This window comes from Orbicella faveolata, unplaced genomic scaffold (genome assembly GCF_042242905.1).
Source record: "Orbicella faveolata isolate gen_17 unplaced genomic scaffold, um_ofav_v1 contig_47, whole genome shotgun sequence".
NCBI classification, from domain to species: domain Eukaryota; kingdom Metazoa; phylum Cnidaria; class Anthozoa; order Scleractinia; family Merulinidae; genus Orbicella; species Orbicella faveolata.
The window spans coordinates 18,087,273-18,107,575 of NW_028301577.1; the positions used below are offsets into that span (position 1 = coordinate 18,087,273).

At 39.2% G+C, this 20,303-nt stretch overlaps 3 protein-coding genes across 3 annotated transcripts; 2 read left to right on the forward strand and 1 right to left on the reverse strand.

The window, feature by feature from the left end:
* The first annotated feature begins 3,385 nt into the window (after positions 1 to 3,385).
* On the forward strand, positions 3,386 to 5,249 carry LOC149097447 (adenosine receptor A2a-like). The gene has a single exon (XM_089280186.1). It carries the CDS (start codon positions 3,862 to 3,864, stop codon positions 4,795 to 4,797), a length of 936 nt encoding a protein of 311 aa, XP_089136312.1. The 5' UTR covers positions 3,386 to 3,861; the 3' UTR covers positions 4,798 to 5,249.
* A 3,101-nt stretch (positions 5,250 to 8,350) lies between these two features.
* LOC110041713 (flavin-containing monooxygenase 5-like) lies at positions 8,351 to 20,285 on the reverse strand. The gene is made up of 3 exons (XM_020747024.2): positions 19,598 to 20,285; positions 11,822 to 12,525; positions 8,351 to 9,989 (listed from the first exon to the last, which is right to left on the reverse strand). The coding sequence occupies exons 1-3, from the start codon at positions 20,283 to 20,285 to the stop codon at positions 9,657 to 9,659; spliced, it is 1,725 nt and encodes a 574-aa protein (XP_020602683.1). The 3' UTR covers positions 8,351 to 9,656.
* On the forward strand, positions 13,349 to 14,492 carry LOC149097448 (uncharacterized). Its single transcript, XM_089280187.1, has one exon. It carries the CDS (start codon positions 13,441 to 13,443, stop codon positions 14,260 to 14,262), a length of 822 nt encoding a protein of 273 aa, XP_089136313.1. The 5' UTR covers positions 13,349 to 13,440; the 3' UTR covers positions 14,263 to 14,492.
* Positions 20,286 to 20,303: the final 18 nt, after the last annotated feature.

The window sequence follows — 20,303 nt, forward strand, 5'->3', positions numbered from 1 at the left end:
CGTATGTAATGCCAGTGCATAATCGCAAAATTAGCTGCCGTCGTTCGCGACGGCGAAAACACGCAGAATTCAGTCATTTTACGTCGTTGTTCTGTAGAGGACGGCTAAGAAATGTATAAGAATTTATAACGCACGTGCACAGTCATTGTTCTACCTCATTAAACCTTTTATTTAATGGCGTTCTCGTTGCCATTGCAGTCGTGGTTTGCTTAAGCTCTCTATAGAGAGCAAGTTAGACTAAGAAGAGAGTTCATCGTCAATGGAAAATTTAATCCATTGAAGTACAGTAAAACCTTCCAAGGCGCTCGCTTTCTTCTCGGGTATTTTCTGAACAGTGAGTTATTGGAATTACAGAGATCGATCCTTATCTTTCTGCAGTTTTTCTTGAACAGAAGGCTTTGCTGCTTTTCGCAAAACTCGATATCCACTGTGCTACGCACATGCTATGCATCTAAAAAGACCGCGAAACGTCGACGATTTAATAAATTACGTCTGACAACCTCAAAGCTTTAAGAGCACGTCTTTGAGAAAGTAAAACAACGTTGGAAATGAAAAATTTTAACCCACTGTATGTTTTAGTGCTGGCAATGTACCCTGACGCAATTAATCCTGGGGATAATGAACATAAACAACCATATTTGGAGTGGCAGGGACATGGTTGCCATGGTATCAGCTCTTGAACACACCAGCACCAGGTCAATGTTTTGAGCAGCAACTTTACTCAAGAAGTAACAGTTGTTGTGAATCGAGTTGTTTCAGTGCGTGATCCTTCGTTTTTATCGTTGTTAGTGACGGATCTAGGGGAGGGACCCGGGGGACCCACCCCCCCTTCCCTTATTTTGGGTAAAAAAGAAGAAATCACAGAAGGAAGAAAAGCCGGCAGGGAAGCAAAACAAAACCGCCCCCCCCCCCCCCCCTCCCTACTTCCTTGGTCTACTTCCTTGGTCTGGATCTCCAAGGAAAATCCTGTTTTGGTTTCTTGCTCTCTAAACGTTAATGTCTAGACTTTTATTTTTGACCTCTTCTGAGAGTCGCGTGAAAGTGTTTTGGTCAGTGTTCCAATAGGATGTCAAACGTTTAAGATCGGTTGTTATCCCGTGTGCCCACACAGGCCTATCGATAGGGGGTATTTAACAGACGGAGTTCATTTTGCTAGTAGTTCAGAGATAAGTTAAAGTTGGCGCTCAAGTGAGCTATATACAGAGAAGAAGAAGTGCTCCTCTTGAGATTCTCGTTGCCTTCGGCTAACCAAGCAAGCGCTAGCCATCCGAAACATTCCAACACAGTATAAACAACTCTGGTTGTGGGTGTGAGTGAACTAATTCAAATAAAATTCAACAACCGCGTGTAGTCATTCTCCTACTTTATAAAATCTGCTATAAAAATATTGTTAAAAACAACGAATAAAACTTCGGTATACCACGTTGAATATTGGACATTTCGACAAGCAGGAGAAACAAGCGCAACTATATTCGTAGTTTCTCCAAACTGTACTCTTCATCCCAAAACAAAATTACTATTACGTTGAGCGTAAGAATTTTAACAGCTAGAAACATGCGCACTATCATGCTCCTTAACCCGCAGAGAACAGAAAACGGAAAATAGCAGAGCAATTTTTCACCACTACACTAACTATGTTTTTTAACAAAAAGATATAAAAATAAGTTGAATGTCGCAGACAGAAAACAATCATAACGGTAAGGCAGCTTACATGAAAATAGAAGTGCGCGATGCTAATTTTTTCCCACAGGTGATAGAGGCTGAATCCACTATGATCACCTCATGGAAATCTACAACAAATAATCTAGTTGTTTTAGTAGAATTCTGACCATAAATTTCCTTCAAATAAAGATCTCTAACGCTGGGCACGAGGGGATAAATAACAAAAGGGGCAACGAGCGAGACAGAGTTTTCGTATCGCGTAGTCATCTCCGACGTTGTCTAATTCTGAACGTCAAACAAGAGTTAAATTGTTTTTACGCCGCTTTCATCATCAAACTACAGATTGTGTTGTTTCGAGTCGGTCGAGTTCACTGAAGTAAAAAAAAGACAAGACCCAAATGTAACGTAACAATCTTTACTCGAGTGCTAAGCTTTTGTTTCATGCTTTACTAACAATTATATTGTGTCGGTTTTTGGATCTTCCCGAAATTTAAAATATTTTTCTGGATGCTTTTCTTCTTCACTCAGCTGCAATCGCTTTTGTTGCACATTTACAAGCCTTTTCGATTATATGTTTCGTATTAAACTCTAGGTAGTTAAGTTAATTGTAACATTTTGAGCCTTTTTGTAGTTTCCGGGATCGCGTTACCAAGATTTTGCGGTGGAAAGCTTACCAAATCTTCGGTTTTCAGCCATTTTTTCGACAGAACTTCATTACCGCCGAAAAATTTTAAGCTGAGCGACACTTGCAGCAGCTTTTTTCCATTACACAGTGAAACCTAGGTAACCTAGATTCAGTGAACCAGTCAGAAAGCTAGAAATGCATTTAATGATACAGTAACTATAAAAAACTCCACTTCTTAGCAAAATCACTCGCGGATTAAACAGTATTGTTTGAAACTTGCAGCTGTTTACACGCTCACATCAGTCTGCTGATTAATTATGAAGTTTGAAAGTCGCACAGCGATCAATTTCCTTTCTCTGGTCTTCTTGGAAATTGAATTATCCAGTAATGTTTTCTAATCTTCCTCCAAAACATCGGTGAAAAGAGAAAACGTCGCCATTATGTGGACATCCTCAAGGCATTGCACAGCAATAGCTGACAGTACGCGATAATTCAACCAATTAGATTGCAGTGTTTTAGTTAGTCTAAAGGGAAAATTCTACTAATTGCTTTTAGTTGACACAACAAAAGATTAATGTCAGAAACATGCCGTTTTTGGCATAACAATTTTAAGAGCATCTAGTATTTGAAAAATACGCCTGTTTTATTTGATGAAATGACAAGACATTTGCAGCTGTTGTTTAATCCAACGGACGCTGGTCGAATAATTAATAAATTCACTTGATCCAGGACTTGAAATGCGCTTGTTATTTACCTACTGCCCCCAAAGGCCAAATTTTGTGAAAAACTGTTTTTAGCTCATGGTAAAGATAAAACATTAATTTGAAGATGAATATCGGCAAACTGGGATTCTACTCTCGAAGTTCAATATAGATTTTGTCAACAGCCAAAAGGAGTATCGACAAAACCTCACATACATAGTCCGTGCTCCCCCCCCCCCCCCTCTCCCACAACTTCCTTCTCCCCCTCTGACCCGTCACCCACTGATTGTCATTATGGAGTTGCTTGCTCGTACGTGCGAAAACGAAGGCAGGGAATTCAGTTCTGCAAACATTGTCAGTTTTGCGTTGGAAGTCTTGCGCGCGCTAACCAGTCAATCAAATTATTACAATGATTATTTTTCTGCTTGTAAATTTTATTAGCTTTACGATAACATATACTTTTCTATGGTTTTGTTAAAAGCGATGTGAGAACGAAAGATTTTCTGGAAGACACCCCGAAGGTCTGCGGTAAGGCTTAGTCTTTGCGTTACCGCTACTCTTCAGCTTTCGATCTCTACCAGCATTTTAATTTCAATTCTTTCATCATCTAACAGCTCGCAATTCTTTGTTTTAAGCAACTAAAAAATCCATCACTTTTCAGCATAAAAATGACTTTATATTGACAAATGGCAAATTTGAAAGTCTAAACCAATTAACATTGGACAGTTGAGTAAAACAGTCTTAAAGGACAGCTGGTTGTGTTATCAGCTACATCAGTACGAGCTACTAGCGCTGCAAGTTAACCGAGGTTCGTTGTGAACTAGAAGAGGTCTTCAGTAACAGCGACTTCAATTTTCTAACCCATTCAAAACAATGGCGAACATTACTGAAGATGGACACTTCACAAGCAAGCTCAACCAAGTACTCAACCCATCACAGGCAGGCATGCTTGCATTTTTTTCAGCTTTGAACATTTTTCTTTCCATCACCGCATCTCTGGGCAACGCTCTGATCCTTATTGCTCTTCAAAAAGTCACTTCTATTTATCCTCCGACGAAACTTTTCTTTCGATGTCTGGCGGCCAATGATCTTTGCGTTGGAGTTATTGTACAACCACTTTACATAATCTGCTTGATGGCTCCCTTGTCTCCCACAACAACGATGAACGAGAGTGATTATACCTATGTGTTCTTCGTTTTCTATACCTTAAGCTGGCTTTCGTGTTCTGTATCTGGGATGATGTCGACCGCAATTGCTGTGGACAGACTTCTCGCACTGTTGTTAGGACTGAGATACAGACATGTGGTAACATTAAGGCGCGTTCATGTAGTTATAATCTGCTTTTGGCTTATCGCAGCTTCCCTTGGATTAATAGCTATAGGGAGGTGGCCAAGCGATATCACCATTTTGTTAGGTGTAATTCTCGTAACACTTTCTCTGGTAATTTCAACTGTCTGTTATACGAGGATCCACCTCAAACTACGACATCAACAAGCTCAAGTACAAAACCATGTCCCACAAGGACAACCAAACAGAGGCAGGATTCCACTCAACATAACACGATACAAGAAGTCAGTTTCTAGCATTTTGTGGGTGCAGTTGGCATTAGTTGCCTGTTATGTTCCATGGGTTATTCCCGCTGTGCTTTCTGCAAATGGAATAGAAAATGACGTGGCTTGGATAGCCGTGTTGACTCTAGTCCTCTTGAACTCATCCCTAAACCCGCTCCTTTATTGTTGGAAGATTAGACAGGTCAAGCAAGCAGTGAAAGACACAATAAGACAGTTTAACTGTTTTTTAAATACTTAGCTGTATATAGATGTGGTTCGACATTCTTGCAAAGTAAAATGGCACAATTTAGAAGCAACGAAAAAAAGAGGATTAAAAGTAACTAATTTATTACTCACTGCAATTCTCAAAATTATCCTTAAATCCATCGAAAGCTTAACATAACAGTTTAATCAACGAGACTGTGAATAAATGGTTATGATTACTAGAGACCAAAATTAAAAAGAGCCAGGTTTCTTAAGTTTGTAGCAGATTAAGACTGAAAAGGTTGGAACATTTAGCAAAAGACGTGACATCCACGATGCGGGCCCAGAACAGCAAAACATAAACTTCGTTTAAATAAACTTTAATTTCTTTATTATCCTACGCCACCGATGAAAAAACACTAATAAACGTGCCGGCATAAATGCTGAGTAAAAGATCTCTAATAGTTGTATTAGTGTCAAAATAAAATGGAACTTTCATTTACCAAGTTCTCTTCTGTTGCATTTGTTTTATTATTTTGTTTTGTTAATTTTCAGATACATGGTAAACATGTCACTATCAGTCGAGGCTGATTAGTTAGTTGGGTAAATTAAATGCCACATTTATAGTTCCAATTTTTATGATAATAATTTGAATATTGAACAAAATGTTGCCATCGTTCAACTTTTTCATTCTTTCTCATTTTGAAGTAATATATCAAACACGAGAGACAGTGTTTTATCCAAACACCGAGAAGAGAGTTGAAAATACGACGCGCAGCGGAGTAGTTTCGACGAAATTCTAGGTATTTGGATAGCCGATGAAACACATTCTCGAGTGTTTGATGTATCTTCTCAATCGAAACAAAAACTTAGGAGTAAACGGAGAAGTAAAATCGTTAAAATCTTTGCTAATTAAGACCGGGTATCTAAACTTCCTACACGGTTGTGAGGGCCTCTTCATATGAGCTCGGTCAACCGGACTGGCTCGGTTTCCGAGATCTCGTCTCGCCACTCTTTTCTTCGTAAAAATGTCGATGTGTTCATATGAGAAGCCGGGCTGGCCCGGTTACCGAGATCTCGGTAACCGGGATAAAAATTTCCCCATATGAACTCTCCAGCCCGGGTAACCGGGACGAAACTTTTTAGACAAAATAGCTTCGCTTTCGCAACATAGAGGTCAAAATGGCATAATTTTTGTATTGTATGTATTTCCGTTTTAGGAGCATGCGAAGTAGCTTTATTAGTACAGTTACAAGAGTAAACAAAGCTACGACAGCCGTGAACGATACAAGTTTATGTTCCACCATTTTGGTTATGTTTCTTAGAATTCATCCCGGTAGACCGGGCTGAAATTTCCCATATGAACAGACAACAAAATTCGTCCCGGTAACCGAGCCAGCCCGGTTACCGGGCTCATATGAAGAGGCCCTAGTTTTCTTTGTTTTGACTTGAAGAATTATTGACGAGTTTCAGAACTCAATTTTCAAAACTGTGGTGGGAATGGGAACATTCATCGGTTGGCACAAGACACTGTGCAAAAAACAGCGAGCCTGTTCCGCCCTATTTTTTTTTTTTTTTTTGCAATACTACACTTTAGGTACAAGTTTACAAAAAACTAAAGTTACTTACATCACTATCACTACTTACAAATGACTAATTACAATACCAACCAACATTGCTTACAATACTAACAATATAACAACCTTTTTATCGGGAGTTAATCCAAAATAAGGACAATATTACTTATAGGGACAAATAATAATAATAACAATAATAATAATAATAATAATAATAATAATAATAATAATAATAATACAATTGGCATATGCTAAAACTCAGACGGTTCAGATACAATACTACTACTGCTACCAATACGCTATTTTAGCAGCTGACGAAAGTAAATATGAGCGACAAAATATAGGGCCATGAAAAACTGAGTTAAAACTGTTCAGCTGTTCCGCCCTATTTCTTGAGTTCTGTGGACAGTCGCTTCTTAAATGCCTCGCAACAATCTTGCTTTGTGTTTCAGAGGCGTTAGCACTCGAAATAACATTTTAAAGCAGCCTGCCATTCGTCTATTTTCTACACCCATACAAAAAGTCAAAGACGTGGGTGCCCATCGCACCTTTTAGGGGTCAAACAAGCGGTTTTGGTTGCTCTTAGGTGTTCAGCCTCAAAATGTCTCCATCGGGACCTTTTGCGGTACCACTTACGGTATTGCGAGCGGGACGCGACGAATAATGTATTGTCTTAAATCCCACCGAATGTTCACGATTGTTCAAATTTGTTTTCAACTTACGCATTATTAAATACTGCTTGTTCTCTAGCCTACAACTGCAAAGAGAGAAAACCTGAAAACGTTTAAGTCTACCTTCGAAGCAAGCGCACACTTAGCTGGCGCTTATCCCCTTTCCCCGGGATGAGATGCTTGTCCTTTGCAGGGTTACCCGGCCCTTAGGGTAAGTTATCCCCCTAGGGTAACCCTGAAGATTTTTTTTAAATTGTTGAAAACAGTCTTTTCAATTGAAAGAATAAATTACTTTTAGATCAATTTTCGTTCTTTTGTTTTCGTTTTAACTTTTACAGTTTTATTTAAAATAAAATAAGGAATATCGCTTTTATGGATAGCATTTGTCTGCAATCATTCAGCTATTTTCACGCGCTGATCATATCAAGAAAACGTTTGAAAACGGTCAATTTCGTTTCTTTAGTATTCATTGGAATTAAATTACCATTAGTAATATTTCTTAATCTTCCTCGAAACATCAAAGAAATGAGAAAACGTTGCCATTTTTTGGACGTCCTCCAACCACTGCACAGTAATGCCTGATAGTGTCTGAGAAGCTCGGTCAATCAGATTGCGACATTTGTATAAGCATGGTTGTATCATTTTACTGAGGGACGGACCATTATTTCCTTGACTGGCGGGGGGTGGGGGGAGGGGACGGTGTTGGGCAATTTTCTCCACGATTTTCTTTTCAGCAGCGCCCCTCCCCTAAAAAAAAAAAATGGTTCGCCCCTAATATGGAATATCAGACCATATTACTCATGAAAAGTCCCCTAATGGTGAACAAGTCAATTGCGTGTGTCAGTAGCTGTTATTGCAGTTATCAATGGCTTGACACACAAACGAGGCGAAAGGGTCAATTCTGCATTGTGTTGACCCTTTCGCTTCGTTTCCATGCCTGAATGTTTGACTGCAGATTCAACTACAATAACAGCTATTCTCCAATTAAGAACTTTCACAAGCTTGCAATTCTGATTTTACCTTTTATACCATGAACTTCTGATTTAACTCATTACCGTAGTTTACGATTTTACACGGTATTGCATTGATCAATAATAACTTATTTCCCATCCAATAATCCTTTCTTGTTGACCTAAACTCATGTCTGTTATGGCCCAAGAGCATCTTTATCCCTGTCGCCCATCTCACAGTCATGTACTCCACACTGTACCTTCTTCACAATCAACTGTATCTTTTAAACAACTTTATCTCGACAACGTTTTATTTCGTCAATAGTTACTGTGAGGAGAGAAAATAAGATAATTTAGTATGTTTTACATATTTGCTTTCGCTATCAGAAAATATAGAAATCCAACGTAGATACAACAACAACAACAACCATTTTATTTTGCATAATAAATAGAATATCACTCAGCAAAAGAATACATTAAACTTAATAAGCAAAAAAACTACTCAAAATAGTAAAAACTAAACGAGCTGAGTAGTTACAGATACATTAGTTTTAGTTTGTTTTGCATTTTTAAGTCAGAGGTTACTGTTCCAGTTCATTAACCATAACAAACACCTGCTGTTTTGTGTAAGATCTAACTGTAGTAACAAGGATAACAACTTAAGCGGCCCAAAAAGCTGTTATCACATTATTCAATTTAAATATTATTACATAAGGTCATTACATTTTCTGTATAAATTATTGTAAAAGGAAGATATATAAGATGTATGCCTTTGACAAGAACTATCAACATTACCATCATCATCATCATCATCATTTTTAAGTTTACTATTATAATCATTTGACACGAATGAAGGAACGTTTGGATGATATATATATATTTTTTCTCAAACTCATTAATAATTCATCAAGTTTAATCTAAGAAAATCGTGACTGTGACGGTGTTTAGATATGTGATCTTAATTTAGCCCAGAATTACAACGATCTAATTTCTTCGTTTTCTCCCTAGCTTTAGATTCCATTGAATAATAAAAAAAATCAAACACCTCGAAGTTCGTCAAAAATACTCCGCTACGAGTCGTATTTTCAACCCTCTTCTCCGTGTTTGGAAACGTGGTCAAACACGGCCTGTCGTTTCGATATAATATTATTACATGTACATGGCCAACTGTGACCATTCAGCCTAAAACTCTACTTCTCAATATAAAACTAAAACTAATTTGACGCTGAGCACAACTTTACGATGCTTCGATTGAGTCTTGTAGAAGTACAACTATACAATGCTGACTTTTGTTTGACGAAACACCCATCGAACTACTGAACAACCAGAGACCTAGCGCTAAATAGGGACAATACTCCTCTACTGTACACAACAAGGGTTGACAGCAACCATCGTGAAGATTCTCCAGTCCTACAATACTCGCATCGCCCACAAACTTGTAATTGCGTTACATTATCTATTGAGCAATGTTAAGGTAGACCTGCCTCGTCCCCAAGCCACATTTCATTGTATTTCATCGGTGAAAGGCGGAAACTGGGTACGCGGGGCTCAATGGTTAGGTTGCGTCCAGGTCACCCACACTCACCACGTTCCAAACAAAGTGGGGAGACTGGGGACTAGGCAGGGCGAAATTAGCGATAACTATCAGGCTGCCTATATAGGAGAGACTAGTAGAAACTCGAACACGATAAATGCTGTCATCTATATGAACTCTGATCAGGTTTCACGAAAAAACCTCATTAAAATGGCAAATACCACAACTAATAAAACCAGCAATTTCAAGACAACGAGAGTAGTATTAGGCCCGTTGTTCTCCTTCTGCGGCAAGACGCGTGTCTTTGTTGCGTAAATCACATTTCCAGGAGCATCTTCAATAGCCTTCTTGGCTCCTACCCAAGCACCAGGTCCCGTGAGTCGGTATTGCGACGGCGTACAGGGTCCAAAAAAGCACCGCAGGGCCAAGCCAGGGTCGCTGAAAAAGAGCCTCACACAGTTTGGCTTACAACCAATCTCATTGGCTAATTCGTCACAATAGGGAATATAGTCAACCTGTAAGTAGGAGCAAAGAAAAAATACTCAGTGAGATACCAGGTGAGGTCACAGACTCTCAGGAGAGGATCTACATTGGATTACCTGGTGGGAAACAGGTTGCTCCGATGCAGAGATCAAAGAGAAAGGTTTCAACCACGGTCCAAAACTTCGAGCAAGTGATGAATTGCATTAAAACATTATCAACTGACATAGCTGACAATGTTTATGGTGACAATTGTTCAGTAAGAAGTATATAAACATACAGTTCCTTTTGGAGAGTGACAATCTACGTTAAAAGTCGACTTCAGTTAATTACCAGGATCAATTAACTGTTAAACATATTAAGTGAATGACCGGCTTTTCAATAGTTTCCTGTTAATTGATTAACCAATTGGTGATTATTGAAATTTCAATTAGGAAATAGTTCCACGCACAATATATTGCAAGACTTAAATCATGATTTTTGAGAAGACTAGTGAAAAATATGCAAGTGAAATGATCCCCCAACTCACGAATTTAATTATTTGGCTGGTTTACTTCAACGTTTAATCATTATCAATCATTATTGTTTGGGGCTGTCAATGGTTGTTGGGTCCGTTATGCTATGTTAACAACCATGTTTGAACAAGCAAACTATCCCAGTAGCGTTCTTAGGGTTTTCACATCGTTTACCGTGCTTTAATTCATTTCTTCATCATTGCTTCATGCCAGTCATTGCCTTCCACACGCCATATTGGAATTTAGAAAGCCAAGGGATTTGGAGACAAAAGAGTCAAAAAATTCGATGCAAAAATAATGGAGGAATAACGGTCCGGACGCACTGGACTGGCAAAATTTGTTTGGCCCTTCCAAAAATCTCGAGAAAATGTGTCTCTGCCAAATTTTCAATTTGTCAAGCGTGGGCGCACTGAGAGACAGCAAAATATTTGTTAACCACGAGTACTTGTACATGTACTCGGCTGACTCGGGTGGTTTGCATACAGATGTTTGGTCGGTTTGCATAGGGATGTACAAATGCTGACAAATTGAACTGTACTTGGCCCTGGAGATGCCGCTGGAACATAAACTTGGGAACAGTAATAGTTATATTCTGAGTAAGGATCGTCATGAAGCATACCGAGGTACCAATCTTCCCTCTTCACCGTTTGATTGCCGCGCAAGTATGAAATAATTTTGGCGGGCTTTGGATTGAAAAACTCCGACTAAAAAAAAGAGATCAAATTTTCTTGATTGACATTTTCCTTCAAATCATGGCGTGTAAATTGACAAATCTGTCAGATTTCACACCTCACAAAAATTTATCCCGCTCCGAGGCAGGACGACGGCATCTTGAAGTTTGGCAAGCCTTGACAAAATTTGGTAGATCTAAAAATCACCGGGCGCACTTGTCTCAGGGAACTGTACTGGTGACAGACTTTTTTGCAAAATAAACGAAAATTTGCTCAGTGCGTCCGGGCCCTAACTGAAGTTTTTGATAGTTTAACAGTGACCACAATAAATTAGACGACAGGCTCGCAATTTCCATGAGGCGATAGATGATGATTATGAGGTCGACTGAACTATCATTTGAAACTTGCAGTTGTGTACACGCACACATCAGTTTTTTTCAGCAATTTTGAGTCTGTTAAGTCAAGTAAGGGTGAATGTCCTTCTTTAAGTCCCCTTAAGAATTTAGGTAAATAAGAAACTGAAAGTCCCCATTTTATAGACGAGCTCCAGCCATTGAACACCAGTGACTGAAAGTGTTTCATAGCTCAACCCATCAGATTGCAGCATTTGTATCAGTAGCTATCAGTGAACTAGTAGAATTTGTCTAATATTGATTTCATGTATAAGACTCGTAGTCTAACCTGTATGGTATGCCGTTTTGAGGCATAATACCTCTCTTGCATTGTTTTTCTTTTCTTTTCGATGTCTTCCATCATAATGCTCTTCAGGGGAAGTGATGTTTTCCCACAAAACACTCTCGTTGCCCACCGTGCTTGGAGCTCAGATATTGGAAAAATCGCACCAAGTGGCTGGATACATCCAAAAACAGCAAGAGTTGGTTTGGCAAGGTTAGGGGGAAACACGTATTTGTATAATTCAACCTTGTTATCGCTTACAGGAAGAATGGAGTGATCTATAAACTTGAAGCCTATCTTATACCCTGTGCAAAAGATCACTGCATCTAAATCATTCACTTGGGTGCCATCTTCAAAGACAACTCCAGTTTTGGTGAAGCTGGTCACATTAGGCTTAATAACAACACCTCCAGCAATAATGCGGTGAGGGAGATCATCATTGACCATTGGATGTTGACCAGTGAGTGGATGCTGGGGTCGTAATGCAAACGCTTCATGGTCAAATCTGTTGTTTACTGTTTTGGTAAAGAGGTACAACTGAATTGGTATTGGTATCAGAGATGCAAATCGCCTAATTGCCTGTTGGTCAAAAGGTTCCCCGCCTTTCCCCATTCGGGACAAGACCCATGCTCCTCGTCGAGTGCTGAGGAACACCTGGGAGGTATGGCGACTAAGTTCCACAGCAATATCACCTCCAGAGTTTCCAATACCTGCACAAGAGAGGAGAAAAAAGGATAATAAACACAGTAGCCTCCATTTGACGTTAACATATGGTCGGATATTTGCCCTTGGACAGTATCTGTTCCTTGAAGCTCACAGTTTTCCTCGAGCTTCCCTCTTGGAAAACTGTTTGCTTCTTGGAACAAATAATGTCTGTGGACAAAATTTTAATATCCAAGCATATTTTTGTGCCATGTGAAGGTAAAACCTCGCTTTCTCAAGCTCTTAAGGTAAACAAAAGTTAGTTCAAGATGGCAGGGGTTCAAGATTGAGCTGACTGAAAAATGACTGACTGAAAAATGACTGACTGAAAAATGACTGACTGAAAAATGACTGACTGAAAAATGACTGACTGAAACAAGAATATCCACGTAAAAATGATTAAAGTTTGAGATAAGAGGGAATTTAAGATAGCCAAGTTTGAGACAGTGAGGTTCACCTGTTTATCATGGTCTATCATAGAAAACATACAGTGCTTTTTTTTTTTAGAATAAAATAAAAGTTACTTTTGGATTGGCAGTGTTCCCAAGTTTTATGCACCATGGGCCATTTCACTAAATATGACTTCCTCAGAGGGCGGCAAATATACCTGCTGCAAAGTTTAATTTCAGCCTTTCTGCTTCAGTTGTGGTAAATGGATTGATTTCATTCCCCTGTGGGTCTGACTGGTTAAAGGGTCATCTCCAACCATTGCAACAGTGTTGAGAAAGGGTCTTAATTAGAAACTCGGCAAAACACAAGGTAATTCTTGCTTTATTTGGCATTGTGGTAAGAGAATTACTGCATGTGTCAGTCCTGTGCTGGGTCTGGGACTGGGTCTAGCTTTCGGCGAGGTCGGACGTCTTCTGAAGCGCTCCGCCTTCAAAGCAAATGTAATCCTCCTAGGGAGCCCGAGAGCTGAGAAAATGGCAGATGAACAACAAGCAACCAAGGAAAGCTCCACTCGCAAAAGAAGAAAACGAAGTAAAGGCTCGCAAACTGATAATGAGGACTGCGAGATAGAATATTGCCACGGCTGTACAAACATGGCGGAATCACTCGCCGAGATTAACAGCAAACTTGACAAGGCCTTAACCTGCATCGGAGAAATGGAAGTACTCAAACAAAAACAAGAAAACCTGGAGAAAAAGAACAAGGAGCTAGAAGATAGCCTGAGTTTTGCCCATACTTCAATTGAAGGGCTACAAAAGAAGCTGGCTACTCAAGAACTTGCCATCAACGAGCTAAACAAAAGTGTGATCTCATTAACAAAACAAGCTAACGAAGAAAAGCAACGAGCCATCAAGCTTGAAAGTCACAGTCGGCGAAATAATCTCAATTTCTTCAATCTACCTGAGCAAAAGAATGAATCGGCAGAAAAATCTGAAAAAATCTTGAGAAAGTTCATGGAGGAAAACCTCAAAATAAGCAAAGAAGATGCAAGCGAGATTTATTTGGAGCGCGTTCACCGCGTCGGAAAACCAGCTAATTCCTCAGATGAAAAACCTAGACCACTTATTGCAAAATTTTCCTTTTACAAAGACAAGGAGTTTGTCTTATCTCGGGCAAAATATCTTAAAGGAACTGATTTCGCTGTGGCATGCGATTTCCCGAAAGAAATCGTCGACAAGAGAAAAGCACTTGTCCCGATTCTTAAAGACGCAAAGAAGAGAGGTCAAGACGCAAAACTCATCTTCGACAAACTGTACATCAATGGACAAGTATACACTCCAACCGAATCGCTATAGTCCTTCCAACGGAGCTAACGTAAGATATATTTTTTTCTCTTCTCTTGTTTCTCTGGGTTCCTTGCTCAGCCAAGCCCAGTTTAAAGGTTAGTTTGTAGATCTCGCTAATGTTTGCCTACAGAGGTCTAGTTAAATACCGAGCAGCATGTGCTCTCTTCATGTTATGTTTAGTCCCCACGTTCGAGTCACCCCGTTTATATAGTTTAACTTTAATGTCGCATTTTATTTCATTGTTTATAGTGTGTTTGCTGTGTTTGTTGACAGTTCAAAATCGCTATTTAGCATCTTTCTCAATGAATCACATAGAATCTGTGCTGCAAAAAACCCATGACTGTTCCTTTTAGACTCTCCTTTTGTTCTTTGAATGTAAGAGGTTTAAACCAAGCTAGAAAGAGGCGGCGGGTGTTCAGATGGCTTCATAACCAAAAATTCGACGTCGCTTTTTTACAAGAAACCTATTCATCCAAAAGTGTCGAAGAAATATGGAAAGCTGAATGGGGAGGGAAAATTTATTATAGCCACGGTACCACGCATTCAAAAGGTGTGATGGTATTGTTCAAGCCAAATTTAGATTTTGAAATCGAAAGCGCCATCGCTGACAAGGAAGGTCGGTATCTGTTGCTAAAAACCAACATGTTTGAATCGTCCTTCTTGCTAAGCAATATTTACGCGCCAAATGACATTACCGCTCAGACAGCGTTTTTTCGTAACCTTGACAACATTCTTTTACCGTATGCAGATTCACAAATCATCTTGGGAGGCGACTTGAATTGCTCATTAGCACCTATAGATAAAACAGGTGGAGCTCCGGTTCAAAAGAAACAAAAAGTCATTGATGAGATTGAAGGCTTAGTCGGACGATTCAAACTTCAAGACATTTGGAGAGATCAACATCCCAACAAAAAACAATACACATGGCGCGATAATTCCTTGAAAGTGCAATGTCGTTTGGATTACTGGCTTGTTTCGAAAGAATTGCCGTCTGCCATTGATATAAACATCATCAACCCCACAATATCCGATCACAGCGCTATCGCTTTTACTTTACAATCCAAAGAATATGCTAAACGGGGACCCGGGTTTTGGAAAATTAACAACTCGTTGTTAAAAGACGCAAACTTCATTAATGAGCTCAAAAGCAAAATACCCGAATACAAAAATAAACACAGCTATCTCGCTGACAAAGGCCTGTACTGGGACATGCTCAAAATGGAGATAAGAGGATTTTGCGTCCAATATTCAAAAAGGAAAAATAGAATAAAAAGAAATAAGGAACGCGACCTTCAAAAAGAAATTGACGACATGATGACCTTACTGCAATCAAATAGATCAAAAGAAAACATTGCGAAGCTTTACCAATTAAGAGCCCAACTCAACCAGATTGCTGAATATAAAACTGAAGGAGCAATGATTAGAAGCAGAATACGTTGGCATGAACAAGGGGAGAAAAACACCAAATACTTTTTAAATCTCGAAAAAAGTAGGTTCACAAAAACACATATAACTAGACTTAAAACGGACGAAGAAAGGGAAACTACCTGTGAAAATGAGATTTTAGAAATGCAAAGAGCATTTTATGAAAATTTGTATGCAAAGGCCCCCTGCAATAGTGACAGACATAATGCCTTCCTACAAGACCCTAACCTGGTTAAGTTAGAAGAGCACGACCTGCATGAGCTTGAACAGCTTTTATCTAAAAGCGAGTGTTTCAATGTCCTCAAACAGTGTGCCAAAAACAAATGCCCAGGCAGTGATGGCCTCTCGGTTGAGTTTTATTTGCACTTCTGGCATCTACTCGGCGAAGAAATGGTAGAAAGTTTTAATTACGCCCATAAATTAGGAAAACTAAATATCACTCAAAGACAAGGTATAATAAAGGTCATACCAAAAAAACGAAAGAACCGGCTGTATTTAGAAAATTGGAGACCATTAACGTTACTTAATGTTGATTATAAAATAGCAACAAAATCAATAGCTCACAGAATCGCTAAAGTCCTTCCCAAATTAATAAATGAAGACCAAACTGGCTATGTCAAGGGCCGCTACATAGGACAGAATATTAGACTCATCAATGACATCATGAAGATAACTGAGCTGGAAAACATTCCCGGCATGGCGATTTTTATTGACTTTAAAAAAGCCTTCGACACCGTTGACTGGAACTTCCTTTTTAAGACCTTGGAGGCTTTAAATTTCGGCCCGCAGTTACAACAGTGGATTCGAACCTTTTACGCTGACTGTTCAAGCTGTGTAACAAATAATGGTTACGCCTCCGCTTTCTTTAATCTACAAAGAGGTGTTCGCCAAGGGTGCCCACTTTCTGGCTCCCTGTTTGTGCTCTGCGCCGAAATTCTTGCTAACGCAATAAGGTCTAATGCAGGTATCCAAGGAATCAATATTTACGGAAAAGAATTCAAAATTTCACAATACGCAGACGATACCACTGTTTTTGTTTCCGATAGTATATCTGCCCAAAATTTATTCCAACTGCTCAATGCCTTTCAAAACTGCTCAGGTTTCGAAGTAAACAAAAGTAAAACAGAGGGCATGTGGCTGGGCGCAAACAAAAACAACTTGGAGGAACCTCTAGACATAACATGGCCAAAAGATCCCATACTTGCGCTCGGTATACACTTCTCCTATGATGAAGAGGCTGCCTTTCAAAAGAACTTTGAACAGAAATTGTCTTCAATGACTTCCCTACTTAACCTGTGGTACCCTAGGAACTTAACTCTACATGGCCGTATTGTCATCCTAAAAGCACTAGCCCTTTCCAAACTTATTTATAACACCGCTGTCCTCCCTGTTACATCTAATTTCATTCAAAATGTTAATAAAGTTATATCCCAATTCGTATGGCGCAAGAAAACCCCAAAGATAAAGCAAACCACAATGATTGGATCGAGAGCAAAAGGAGGTCTTGGAATGCCTGATTTTGATGCAATAAACAACGCTCTCAAAGCGACCTGGATCCGAAGACTTGATAACGGTTACCCTTCCGCGAGCTGGACGCATATCCCTGTTACCATGTTAGAAAAATGTGGTGGCAAATTTCTCCTTAAGTGCAATTTTGATCTCAAAAATCTCAATGTAAGAATTCCTCTCAAATTTTACGAGAAAGCCTTGTTGGCTTGGCAGTCAATCAATTTGTTTACTCCGTCCTCAGAAGAGGAAATACTTGATGAAATTCTTTGGAACAATAGATTCATCAGGATTGGTAACTACTCAGTGTACTACAAAGAATGGCATGAAGCGGGTGTAGAAAAAATTAGAGATATCTTCAACGGTGACACATTTACATCTTACCAAGATTTCTGCTCTCACTTTGCCCTTAAAACTAACTTTCTAACCTATTACGGTTTATGCCAAGCAATTCCATCTAACTGGATTAAAACTTTGAAAGGCAAATTACAGCCGCCTTCGAAGGAACCTACAAACATGGATAGAATTCCCCTTGAGAAGCTCTCTTGCAAACTTGCTACTAACTACCTTGTTGAAAAGAAGTTCGTTTCTGCCACCACCGAAAAAAGACTGAAAAGAGCTAATTTGAACGACCAGCAAATTTATCAAACGTACATGATGCCTTTCAAGGCCACTAAAGATATTCAACTCTCGATGTTTCAGTTCAAGATTGTACACCATATTTTACCCACCAATGCTGCATTACATCAATTTGGTATTAAAGAGCACGACCGCTGTCATTTATGTGCTGAAAAGCAAACAATTACACATCTCTTCGTAACTTGCCCCAACGTCCAGCTGTTTTGGACAGAGTTTACTGATTGGTGGTACAGAAAAAACAATACTGTAATCACGCTCTCTGAAGCACAAATACTTTACGGCATCACAGACACCGTGCCTCTGTGTCTCGGTTTAAACCTCTGTACAATAATTGCAAAATATTATATTTACACTGCTTCAAAAAATGAGGAAGATTATTTCTTAGACGCTTTCTTGGCTATCCTTAAAAACAAAATAGAAATAGAAACTAGCAGAGCAAAGGTGCAAGTTAAACTGTAAATATAGCTAAATATACTGTAAATTGTCGCTTTTTTGTCTTTTTTTTTTTTTTTTTTTTTGCAGTTTTCACTAGTTCTAGTAACCGTAGTAAAAGTTTGTAGTAATTGTCCGCGATTAAAAAGTAGTGTAACGTAAGCAGTTTAAATAATACTGTTGTTTCGTCAAGCATTGTAATTAGAGCAAGTTGTAATTAGCGTAAGTAGCTGTATTGTTGTAGTTTTATACGTAGTTTTTTGTAATTAATAATGTAAGTATGCGTGCTGTAAAACAATAGATAATTAATAATAATAAAAAAAAAAACAAAAAAACAAATAAAACAATATCACAATTAAGTCTGTAAAATAAAGAATGAAAGATGTCCACAAAAAAAAAAAAAAAAAAAAAAAAAAAAAAGTCCTGTGCTGAAACCTATCAGAGAATTTGTAGACGTGGCGTAGTTTCCTGGTACACCTCCAGAATGAGACCTTCAGATTGAGACCTCCACATTGAGGTACTACTACAGCGGAATCTCAATTTTTCGAACCTCCAAGGGAAAAGAAAATTGGTTGGAAAAATCAGAGAGTTTGAGAAATCGGGGGTAAAATTACAGTGGTACAGGGAACTACTTTTGGTTCGAGTTATCGGGAGGTTCGAAAAAATGAGGGTACGAGAAATTGCGATTCCACTGTATGTGAACAAGTACAATATACTCAGGTACAACTGTCTGAACGGCTCAGTTTCTATTGTCAAAGTGATCGTGTTCCCAGGGCCTAATGACTACTCTCTGCCACTGCCTGATAGAAGGAGAGATTCAGGAAATGTGATAGACATGACATGTCATGATCTCACTCACTGTAGATTTTTGTACTTAATGTTGTACCTCGATCTTAAGGTCCCTAACACTATATGTCTACCACTGGATCATAAAAGTATGTACAATTCTCAGCAATTAAAATAAGTTTGATAGCTTGGTTTGACATATTATTAAGTTTAACAATAACAGTTCGCAGCTCAAGCTGTGAGCGATTTCATTTCATATCGCTTCAATCAGAAATGACCTAATGTGTATTTATTACCAGCTTTCCTGCAAACTCGCAGAGAATTATTCAAAAGACAAAAAAAAAAAACCCCTGTTAGGCTTTCTCAGACCCTGGCCTTCGGGAGTCTCATCTAGAGAGGGGTACATGGGGACAAGGGGCAAGGGACAACAGGGGGAGGGGAAAGCAGAGGTGGGTGGGATGGATAGTGGATAGTAGGGTAAGCCTGAGGTGGAAAGTAGGGATGTGCATTTGATGTTAACAGTTACACCCAAAAAGAGAACAATCTCAATACGTACCAACCACAAGGACATTTTTGTTTTCAAATGGTTTGAAGTCCTTGTATGCGTGGCTGTGCATCTTGAGCCTTGTAAACTCGTCCATTCCAGAAAAACTTGGCCACGAAGGCTCTGAGTGGTGGCCCACACATACCATGACAGCATCGTACACTTCTTTTTTCACTTCTTTGGGATCTTTACTGTTTAGATCTTGAAAGAAGATTTCCCATTTTCCGCTCTCTTCGAAATCAGTCACTTTCCCAAGGTCCACGACCTTTGTCCGATATCGAATGTGCTTGTACAAATCGAACGATTTCGCGTACAGATGAAGATATTTCATGATCCAGTCGTGATGCATGAATGGGGGGTATTCTTTAGGGATAGGAAAATCCGAAAAGCACATCATCTCTTTGCTGGTGTTGATGACAGTGGACTTGTAAACAGAGCCATGGCGTTCCTCATCGGTGTAATACCACAAGCCTCCGATGGAGTCTTCTTGTTCCAAACACACCGGCTCCAAACCTTCGTCTTTGCAGCATTTTATACAAGTAAGGCCACTAGCTCCAGCTCCGATTATTGCTACTCTCATCTTAAAGCTTCTTAAGTGAAAGAAAACGAGAAGAAACCGAAAAATACAGTACTCTGAAAGAAGTAATCTAATGCTATGGGTTAGGTGTTGACGTGATGTAAAATACAGGAAGAGTCTCATGACACACGCAACATTTCT